Consider the following 11169-nt stretch of genomic DNA (forward strand, 5'->3'; position numbering starts at 1 on the left):
TACAAGAATATACTTAAAAGTATTTGATGATGTTGATGTAAATCCAAGATTATGATGTTAAAGCCTAGATAAGTCTACGCACTACCTAATGTATGAGTACATATATTCACCCATGAAAATTTGACAATCTCATAAAAATAATGTTTGATGATGTGGATGTAAATCGAAGCTTATGACGTTAGAGCTTTGCTAAGTCTTCGCACTACCTAATGTATGAGTACATATATTCACCCATGAAAATTTGACAATCTCATAAAAAATCCATAAAAAGTAATGTTTGATGATGTTGATGTAAACCCAAGCTTATGATGTTAGAGCCTTGCTAAGTCTTCGCACTACCTAATGTATGAGTACATATATTTACCCATGAAAATTTAACAATCCCATAATGATATAAGAATGTTATAAGAATTTTATAATACAATGGTAAGCATACAAATGTTATAAGAATTTTATTCTCATGACATGTGAATGGAAAAACAATACTAATATCAGTCGCAGTACCCTACCTTTTATAAATTTATCGCTCCCCTATACTCTTATCTATATTTGAGTAACTTAGTTAATCTCAAGCCTTTTAGTCATCTTTCTTTGGATATGGATTCAAAAAGAGAGACATGAATAAAGGAAAAGAACCCCAAAAAATTGATGCCTTATTCCTTTTTTACTAAAGCCTCTCCAATCTCCACAATGATGATATTGTCTACATTCTCATCTAGCCCAATTCCCAAATGCACTCGTATTATCTTGTACACAAGTCATAATTCACTCCTAAACACACTTCATGCCTTATTATTTTGCAAAAGGCCAAACCTGCATAAACAGACACGAACAAAAAAAAAAGTTGATAGAAGTTGGAAAATAGAGAGAACTCAGTTTACTCAAACTTCCTCCTCAGACATAATAGGCTTGCTTCATCCCCGTGGACTTTATCATTATTTACTCTCATGAATGCTGAAGAGAATCAGATAAGATCATAAGCCACAAGTGTTCTCTTAATTGTATCATTTTTATGTTAGAATAATCAATTCAAGCTTAATCAATGTCTAGGAAGGGGTGCATATAAGAAAGCGCCAAATCAATGTCCTGGAACTTGTTCTTAGTGGGTATAAAAAGTTTAGTAAGTTAAAACTGACAGCAGTAAGTAATTTCTACTTATCCTTAAGAGCAATGAAACAACTGCTTAAAAGCTTGCTTTGTTACCAAGTTTAATACAATGGTTTAAAGAATATGGAAGTTCATCTTTGATATTGTGTTCTATATCATCACCCTCATACAGTATCTAGTTTATTGGAGTCAGTCTCCAAGTATCAGGTTATAGCAGAGTAATATGCTATTTGCACATGCTGGTACAATTTATTTTCAAAATCTACTCACCAGAGGCTGCTTACAGTTTCTCCCTAATAAGGCAAAGTATTTTCAGTCTCTTCAATTTTCATCATGTGTGAAGAGGTACAAATGCTATGAAAATCATATGCTACTGTAAAAGCAATGTTACACTAATGTGTACATATTTATCAGTATAATTTAAACACATGGTTTAAATTTAACGAATATCTGTCTTTTTAGTGAATGAAACTTGATGGGTGACATTAGCAGGTGAATGGAAACTGTATGCAAAATTAAGAACCTATTAATTTAATGATTAAATAATTTAAAATATAGAAATTTAGAGACATTATGCGCTAAATTACCTCGTGAAGCATTTTATCAAGAACATGATGAGCTTCTGATTCAATATATTTAGTCTTATATTCCACCCCTGCTTTTTGAATAAATGGTAATCCTATCTCGTAGGCTTTTCTATCAGCATCAATAGCCGTTATCTACAAAAAATTGTTAAATGTATATTAAACAAAGTAACAAAAGCACAAAATATTTCTCCCTATAAAATTACATGAAATCTAATTACTTTCGGGTTAACTGCAAACTATTAAATGAGATGTAGCCACTTCACATATGATGTTATTTTTCCATTCAATTGAGATATAATGTAAGAATCATGTAACAACAACTAAATTTTATCCTCAATTTAGGGAAAGTTAGATATTTCACAGAACAAAGAATAATTTCTTTTCACGTGATTCTCACGTGATATCTGAAGGCAAAATAACATTGCTTATATTAATAAATTTGCTTAGGGGTATAAGTGGCTACAATCTCCAAGTTTAACCATCTAATTTTCTTCTTAAAAAGATAAAATAGAAAAAGGTAAAAACAAGAAAACTTTGCACCTTTCCATCCTCAGGCAAAGCCAAAGCAGTAGTGAGGAGGGAATACCCAGAGAACACCCCAATCTCTATTGTTTTCTTTGCAATCTCTATTGTTTTCTTTGCACTCATAAGCTTCAGTAGCATAGAATTGCACGTGCATATTGCTCATAAAAGACCTGTGAACTCGACATGAATAAGAGCATTTCTTAATTTTATATAATTAATGAAACCTTGGTAGTTTATTGGAAGCTTTTCAGGTTTAAAGATAAAATTCCTATCGGCACAAGTCATACAACAGATTCAAAAGACTGGGTTTCAAGACCATATGATTTCCAAAGTCCAAACTCATATAGATGGGAAACTTTGGTAGACTTGATTTACAAAAAGTGAAAAAGGAGAAGCAACCCTCAATTATCCATTGTTGTTCTCTATTAATTCTTCTATTTATCAACAAAACCAAAAAAAATAACCCTCAATTATCCATTGGCGTTAATCGTGAGCTTAAATTAACGATATCCTCTCTATTAATTCTCATCCATTCAAAACCTTATCTCTGGTAATTCTCATCACCTCCAAACTGGTTAATTCTCATCACCTCCAAACTGAAACTGAAGATAGAAAACTGTATCATCTCGTTGACTGAAAATTTATAAATTTTAAAGATTTAAGAAGATAAATGCCTGCTAGCACAAGCTTTGATTTGTGTACCCTCTCTTGACCACTGATCTTTGTTAATTATGTCTTTAGGACCAAAAAGATAGAAATGAAAATTTGTTAAAAAGGAAAATTTTTGACTTAAAATTTAGGAGAAAAGCAAAAAAAAGGATGAAACTTTGTTAAAAAGAATCATTTTGACTGAAAATTTAGGGGAAAACAACAAAAGAATGAAACTTTTTGTTAAAAAGGAAACATTTTGACTGAAAATTTATAAACTACCATACATTTAAGAAGATAGTTACCTTATGTTCTGAGCTTTTTGTACATTCTCATCTCTTCTGAACCCAAAAAAATAAAGATAGGATTAAACTTTTTCAAAAAATGAATAGAGTTTGCCTAAAAATTAATAATTATTCAAAGATTTGAGAAAATAAATACCTGAGGTGCTAAGCTTCAATCAACTGAAGCATCTACTGCCAATAGATCTCTGTTTAAAAACTTCAATAAAAAAAGATAAGTTAGATAATAGGGAATCAGTTAGAATAATTTCCATAAATGTAAGAAGATAAATATATGAAAGATTAGTTGTACTATCTCTTACGCATGAATCTCCGTAAATAAATTCTCCTCTCTTAAAAAAAAAGAATAAAATCAGAAAAAAATAAGGAAAAGGAAAAGATGAAGATAAATAAAAGCTGAGATAAATACCAGAGATAATAACAACCTCAAATGACCGTCTCTTTCCCATGGATTTCTTCTAATTCTTCTCATGGATATCTTCTAATTCTTCTCGCTTTCAAGAAAAATAACCAAAAAATAATTAAAAAGAAAAATAAGCTGGATAAAAAAAAATCATATCAACTGAATATTTACAATCTTTGCAGACCAAAATTTATCAAAGATAGCAAGCCTCCATATCCGAAAAACTATAGAATCCATGGAAAAGTCGCAGAGGAGTTTCATCTCCCGATCACTTCCGCATGTTTGTACAACAATCACATGTATATATATGTTCAATATGTAAAGGTCAGGTTTCTTAGCCAACCTTCATTTTCCTCAGCAAGGGCAGCATACTGTGTCTGTTGCAGCTTAAATAAAGTGCTCCTTGCAGTAGTACTCGTTGAAATCTAGTTTCGGAGTTTATGCAATTCATTCAAAGTAGTTTCTGTATGCAAGATTTTGTTTTCTACACCTTGAATGTTCCTCTCCAGTTCCTTAATCTGTGCTTTTAGGGATTCAATTTTCTCCTGCTCCTGGGATATACTATTCCGGAGCTGGATAAACAAATTTAGTTCTATTTTAGCATAAATTGAAATAATAAATGAACATAGAACAAGAAAACTAAGGTCATAGATATGAGAGAATTAAAAGATATAAAAGAAATAACATGTTAGAAAGGAATACAACCTTATGAGCTGCATCGTTCAGAGTTGAAGATTCTCTAATTTCAACTTGTAAGTCTTTAACTCGTGTGCCTGATCCTTGTGAAGTTTTTTTATAACCTCTGGAGCTTTATTATAACCATAAAACACACAAAGATAAAGTTGGATCATATTGTATGAGATCAATATTCATGAACACAATAACAAAATAGCCGGCTTGAAATTCAAATGCATGGAATTTCTTTTATAAAAAATATATCAGAAAATCGAGAGCAAAGAAGAAAATTCAACATTGAACAGAATCGCTAAAAGACTCATAAAATTATACAAGTCAATATGAACTTGTAGAAATACATCTAAGTCAAAACATAAATAAACAGGACTAATTTCCCAAATAATAATTGTGAAGGATATCAAAGGCATTACTTTATGTCTTTATGCTTCCTTAAATTCAACACTGGATTACCGATGTATTGAGAGATGGACGTGTGAAACAAAAGCTTAGCATACATTCTTAATGTAATAAAGATCAGAAACTCAAGTTTATTTAATCTTATATGATGAAAATGTACCATTTGATTCCTCAAACAAAAATTTTATTTTATAATTTTATTTTATGGATGTGATATAGACCACATTATTAATACACCATTAACCAGCAGATTCAAAGAAGACTAAGAGTTGAATTGCACTAAGCCCTCCTTAGTATTATTATTCTTATAACCATCTCAGGATCTGACTTCATTTCTATCCAAGAACCTCCATGTTTGGCTACTTTAACATTTGTCATATCAAATGTAAAAAACTACAGTTTAAAATCTGTAGTTATATTTGAAATCTTAATTTTAAAATGAATGTGACAGTGACTGTTAATTAAGTTCAAGCACAAATTTACAGTAACCTAAAAATGTGTCTCTACAATGTGGTTATCATATTCACTATCAGATTTCCACCTTTTTTTCTACATTCAAACATATTGACTCAATGAAATAGCATAAACATAGGAAACCAGCATCCATGAACAAACATAGGATCAAACCCTTACATCTACAATCTATTCAAATAAAAATAACATAGACAAACAATAAAGCATTCAAAGGTACCGAGTAACAGAAAAGATATCATCAAACTTATTTTTGAACGCGGAAGGATCCTGCACAGGCCAATTCGATTCGTCCTGGTGCACGAAGATAACGTTCTACAATATAGCCTTAGATACCCCTATCACTTGGGGGATCTCCCTGTCCATATCCTCACACCTATAGCTAAGGCAAACCTTCTGCAGACATTTTACCATCACATAATGCGGCACAAAAACAACAATTTTCACAGATGGGTTGATAAGTATACGTACGTGTTAGTGTCACCTCTCCAGTATGAGGGTTGATTGTCTAGAGAACACTCTCGAGGGCTTTGAACTCCATCTTCGACGCCTTCTGCGTGAGCTGGAAGAATCGAATGCATACAACATCTTTACCCGCGGCAGTCTTGAACCGGAGCTTAATCTGCCCTTTGGTTTCAGTCTCGCCGGCGACCTTAACAAATGAATTCAACAAGACCCATCACCATTCTCTTCTTGTTAATTGAAATTGTTGCTATAAAAACCTAAAAGGTGAGAAATTGAGATACCTTGGGGTCGTTGATGAAGGAGTGGTCGGAGCGAGAGTTGGGGGGGAGCTCGTCGGTGCAGGTCTGCTTCAAGCATTCAATGATGGTCTGAAACAACAACAATGAAATTGGTACTGTTAGGGTTTCGAGAATAGTAGGAAAGTGTGAGTGAAGTGAGAGGGAGAGATAAAATTACGGTTTTGCCAGTGCTATTAGGGCCGACGATTAGGGTTAGGGGCGGTAGAAGGTGATGACGTTCTTGTTCTCAGGGTCAAAGCTTCGAATACCCTTATTAGCATCCTGTCCACCGTGCTCATCTTCTTCGATTATGATTCGATTCGATCTATTGTTGAATATTTTTGAAGAAGATGAATGAACAGAGGCAATAGATATGGTAACAGATTGTTTAGGGCTTTTGATTTCTGATTTTGGAGTAACGTAAAAAAAAGGATAATTCTGTTAAATTTATGATAGATGAAGGGCATTTTAGGTAGGAAAAGTTTTTCTCATACTCCCTCTTTTAAAGGGAGAATGAAAATATGAAATATGATATATATATATATACAAGACACTTTGACTTTTTCGCAACTGAAGACAAAAAAAGCTTCACATTGCTAATGACAGGAAGAAGCACATGCAACACAATACCTTCTTCACTTAATCCTCGTCTGCATAACAAAAATTTTCGAAGACTTTAAATAAGGTCAAGTTTATAACGTACTTAAATAAGGTCAAGTTTATAACGTCAGGCAACCATGTCCTATGCATCATTCACGTCTTAGAAAACTCAGAGAGATGCATCAGCAGCTTCACATTTTCTAATGTTAAGCAACAATTTTAATATAAAATGGAAAGGGCAGAGAAACCTAAAAAGCTTATTAGTAAAAACCCGAAAAGATCGATTGTTGCCCCCCTCAAGTGTGGGTGGTGCTGACACCACTTAACTTTCAAAATGTCACAAAACACCCTTTTAACCTTTTTTACAAAACCCTTTGAATTAACGTTGTTAGGGACGTTTTCTAAAAGAACAAATTTTCAAAACAGCCCTAAAAAGATTTTTATTTTTCAAAATCGACCTACTTTTTTTTATTTATCAAAATCGACCCACTTTTTACCACGTGGGCTTAATGAAGTTCCTAAACAGTCGGGGTTGACAACCCCGACTGTTTAGGAGGGTGTTAAACCCTAATTAGAACCATTAAACCCAAAATTTTCATGTCCTAAACAGTCGGGGTTGACAACCCCAACTATTTAGGAACTTCATTAAGCCCACGTGGCAAAAAGTGGATCGATTTTGAAAAATAAAAAAATGGGTCGATTTTGAAAAATAAAAATCTTTTTGGGGCTGTTTTGAAAATTTCTTCTTTCTAAAAACGTTACAAAGTGCAAGGGCCATTCTGAGAACCCAAAACTTAGGGGGGGTGGCATTTTCAAACTTAGGACCAAGGAGTTACCTGGTGGAAACTCCAAAACAAACGTCTACAGTCACTTCTCCTACTTGATTCTCCTCAACAACACCATGCACAAAGCCAACACAAGCAAGCGAGAAATTACCTGTTGAGAGACGATAACATGCATATTCAGCGTCTTTGTGTAAAAGGGAAAAATAAGGCTAATTGAAAAATAACATTGATAACAATATTTTCCGGTAACATTAGCCAGAACATGCTCAGATGGAACTATACATACCTCAATAGAGAGCTACTGTGTACATAAGCAAAAGATATGGGCCTCCTGGTGCAGGCTTATACCCCCTGAGGTTCCTCCTCTAGCATTCTTGAAGCCTAAAAATCGCCATGAAACGGGCGCAAGATCATTTCCGTAGCACAAATGGAAAAACGATCTGTATAGGCTTTTTACGTATTACCAACTCCAAGTTCAAATGTGCACAAGAACTTTATGTATCCTCGTCCTGTTTTTTCAGTTTTCTCTCTCTTTCTCCCTTTCTTCTTTCACTACCGTAACGGTTGGCAGAGCAAAGCGAAATGAGAAGTTTGATCCGCGATACATACGAAAGGATTAACAATCCAATAACATATCCTGCAGAGTGGCGATTTTAAAAACTCAATATCAACATAGCAAGGGTGCATGCACATCAAGAACCCGATCACTGTCTTCTTCGACCAATGGAACAAGTTCAGGACTTCCGAGTCATAATACTGGGGATCCTAGCCCCACACAAATACAAGGCCTTGAAGTAATAGCATGTTCGCATGAGCACCGCGCCTGATTATGCATATGAACAGAAGGGTAGTAGCCCGTGATTTTTACTCGCAAGCTCATGCTAAAGAGCAAGCCATGTTTCCAGAACAAAAGATCAATTTATCTTAGTCCTGCAATAAACCAAGGTGAACTAGCATGATAAAATCAAAATTATCGTATTTTGGTACTTTCAGGACTCAATTTTCACTCCTATGGACATGACAGAGGGTGTAGAACATTCACCGCGACACGAAAGAAAGTACAATCTGTTGCCGAGACAGAAGGAACGAACATTCTCAAGTCAAAAGGTCGACCATGCACACAACAAGGAAGATGATAAAAAAAAATCTAACTTTATCAAAGCAATTACACTCAGCCCAAGTATAAGTACGCCTACGATCATCACATCAGTTTCTCAATGCTAAAGTACTAAATCTATCTCCTATCCACTAAGAAAAGAGGGCAGATTCGGTATGATATACTGATGCCAACAAATATATCAGACGACAAAATCCAAACATTATTTTTCCTTGGAAGCTTGCTCAAGAAAGGTGAATGTAAATTTTTCAAAAGAGTTACACACCTGAGCCATTACAATGTTGACTTAGTTTGCAGCAAAGAAGAACATACTTGCAGCACGATCAATGATACAAAAGTAAGCCCTGGGTGCTTACGGCGGAGATTGCCAAAAAGGCCGTGACTTTCCACCACCATGAATCATCTACTCCACGTTGCTTCGTTCCTTGATTGTGGAGTGTCATCAAAGATTATTTCTCTGACGCGTGCTCGTCTTCGCCCTTGGCGTTTGGTTCAGAGGTGCCGTTGCTAAGACCCGTGACCTTTTTTTCATCACATTCCATACTAGTTCCACCTTCATTTGACGCATGATTCTTCAGCACTGTTGAAATGTCGGCTTCTGGAGCTCCGGCTAGCTTAAACCGCTCAACGGCTGCGTCAAGGTGCTTCTTCCAATCACCAAAACCAAGCTTAAACTCGACTTGTGACCGCTCAAAATGCATGTTACCCCAGAACAAATGTATCTGAGATCTCATTACATTAGCCTGCTCCGCCGCCTCCTCTGCTGATAACTCTCCATGACCATCAGCGCCCACTCCTTGTTTCTTCCTCTTCCTCAAAAGCTCCTCCTTTTTGCTCAAGTCGGGATCCTTCAGCTCAATTATTCTCTGCTCTTCTACCTTCTCCCACATATCAGTAGCAGATTTCATCTTCTCCTCCGCACTATCAAAGAGCCTAATCGTCTCTGAGTAATCCCATGATTTCAAGTCGATCTTGCTAGCCAGCGCAAAGGACCAATGAAGCTTCGCGGTCTCAAAATGCTGCTGCCCTAGTGCTAGCAACCCTTCATAGAAATCGGGCTTGATCTTGAGTGCCTCCGCATACTTATCTCCAGCAAGAGCATACCGCTCTCTAACCCAATCATATGCAACACGTAGCTGAGCTGCCATGGTTTCCTTAGACGATGATTCATCCAAAGGTATCTTCTTCCTCGCTGCGCACATGTGCACATTACCCCAATTGAAGAAAGCCAATGCCGCCACCTCTTGAAACTTAGCAGCGGCCATTTCGAACAGACTCTGAGCTTCTTCACTGGTCACTGACTCCTCAAGTGCCTCAGAGCATAACTCCATGCCAAGCTCATGAAGGTCCAAATGAGCATCTGGGTCAATTCCGACTTGCTGCCTGAACAACTGGGCAAAATCATAGAGCCAGTCATCAATCTCGACTTCCTTGCATTCGGCATGATCACACCCCTTCTTCTCATCCTTTTCTTTGGATGGCCCCTCTTCCTGTTGTGATGTTGCATCATCCCCAATAGACGAATGAGACAAGCTCTCATCGCCTTTAACCAGACCCTCGTCTTCTGCAGACGTCTTCTCCTCTACTTCCTCTTCTTCGGGCATTTCTGGTTCTTGCTCAGGGCTCACCTCCACGATATGCAATCTCAATACAGCAAGCTTCTCACTTCTACTAGAATCATCTCCTTCCTTCTTCTCCTTATCAACATTCAGCTCTGCAAGCCTAAGCTCAGCAGTATTCGTAACAGTAACAAGATCCCCATCCTCATCCCTGTACTTAACCAAAACAGCCTTCGAAGAAGGAAACCTCTTCGTAACAATCTCCCTCAAAACCCTAAAGCCACAATTCACCGGCATCTGCGCAAGCCTAATATCATGATCATACACCAATTTCAACGGCCGCCATTTGCGCTAACCACAACCGGCCGCGGCCTGCTCCACCTGCACATGCTCGCTGGTCTTGCGCCACCTTTGCAGGCTTCAGAACGGACCTCCGGCAACCCATATAGGTTACCTCTCCCCGGCAACTCTCGGCTGCAGCTGGCGGCCTATTCGCCTTCTGCTGCGGCTGAGGCGAAGGGCGCTTCTTTGGAACTGCCGGCTGGCGCAGGACGGCCCCCCAATCCCCTGCAATCGGCGGCCCCCTACGGACAGGCGGAAGCTCCAAGCGCTGCCTGGCGACGGGCTGGCGGCCTGCCTCGGCCAAATTCTCCGGCCGGCGGCTGCGCCGCCTTGTTCTGTTGAGTAGGCGCCAACTGAATCTCTAATTTTCTTGGCATAGCTCTAGGGCATCTCGATTAGTGTGTGCGTCCACTGCGAAGCAGGGAGCGTTTTCGACGTCATTAAGCGGAGATCCGACGTCGAAGCGCATCCAGGGCCCGAGCTCGCAACGTAAAAGGGCTCGAGGGCGAAATTGGGCTTGCCGGCCTGAAGAGCAAGCGGAGCCACTCGGCGGCCACGGCCTGGTCAATCAATTGGGCCGGAATCTGCATGACGCGCAAGCCCGCCCGATTGCTGCTGCGAGCCCGGCCCGATCGGCGGTAGGGCCGGAGAGAGAAGGTAGGCGGACGCGCCGCGCTTCGCAGCTCTGTGAGAGCGGCGGTAGTAATCCTATCGACTGGAAATGGCGGTTCCCTTCCTCTTTGAGCTCGTGAGCCTCTTCAGAAAGATTGAAGTGGTAAGTCGAGCATATTCGAGGTACCATTGACGGCGGCGGCGGGCTGGGCGGCAGATTCGTTGGTAGGCGGCCCGAGGCAGGGAGAGGGGGTGGCTTCGCTTTTGGCGTTGGAT

The 11169-nt window shown here is 38.3% G+C and overlaps 2 protein-coding genes and 1 pseudogene across 4 annotated transcripts; all 3 read right to left on the reverse strand.

The window, feature by feature from the left end:
* LOC109846026 (caffeoyl-CoA O-methyltransferase-like) lies at positions 378 to 3572 on the reverse strand. 3 transcript variants are annotated; one of them, XM_020415263.1, is made up of 5 exons: positions 3309 to 3572; positions 3173 to 3205; positions 2235 to 2389; positions 1695 to 1826; positions 378 to 813 (listed from the first exon to the last, which is right to left on the reverse strand). In XM_020415263.1, exons 3-5 carry the CDS (start codon positions 2355 to 2357, stop codon positions 793 to 795), a joined length of 276 nt encoding a protein of 91 aa, XP_020270852.1. In that variant the 5' UTR covers positions 2358 to 2389; positions 3173 to 3205; positions 3309 to 3572; the 3' UTR covers positions 378 to 792. The 3 variants fall into 3 exon arrangements, with proteins under 3 accessions (XP_020270852.1, XP_020270840.1, XP_020270847.1); XM_020415251.1 differs by having other exon boundaries at positions 3173 to 3208; XM_020415258.1 differs by lacking the exon at positions 3173 to 3205.
* On the reverse strand, positions 5451 to 6387 carry LOC109829187 (annotated as a pseudogene).
* LOC109829197 (HSP-interacting protein) lies at positions 8381 to 10871 on the reverse strand. The gene is made up of 2 exons (XM_020396348.1): positions 10803 to 10871; positions 8381 to 10290 (listed from the first exon to the last, which is right to left on the reverse strand). The coding sequence occupies exons 1-2, from the start codon at positions 10869 to 10871 to the stop codon at positions 8830 to 8832; spliced, it is 1530 nt and encodes a 509-aa protein (XP_020251937.1). The 3' UTR covers positions 8381 to 8829.

This window comes from Asparagus officinalis, chromosome 1, assembly GCF_001876935.1.
Source record: "Asparagus officinalis chromosome 1, Aspof.V1, whole genome shotgun sequence".
Taxonomy (NCBI): Eukaryota; Viridiplantae; Streptophyta; class Magnoliopsida; order Asparagales; family Asparagaceae; genus Asparagus; species Asparagus officinalis.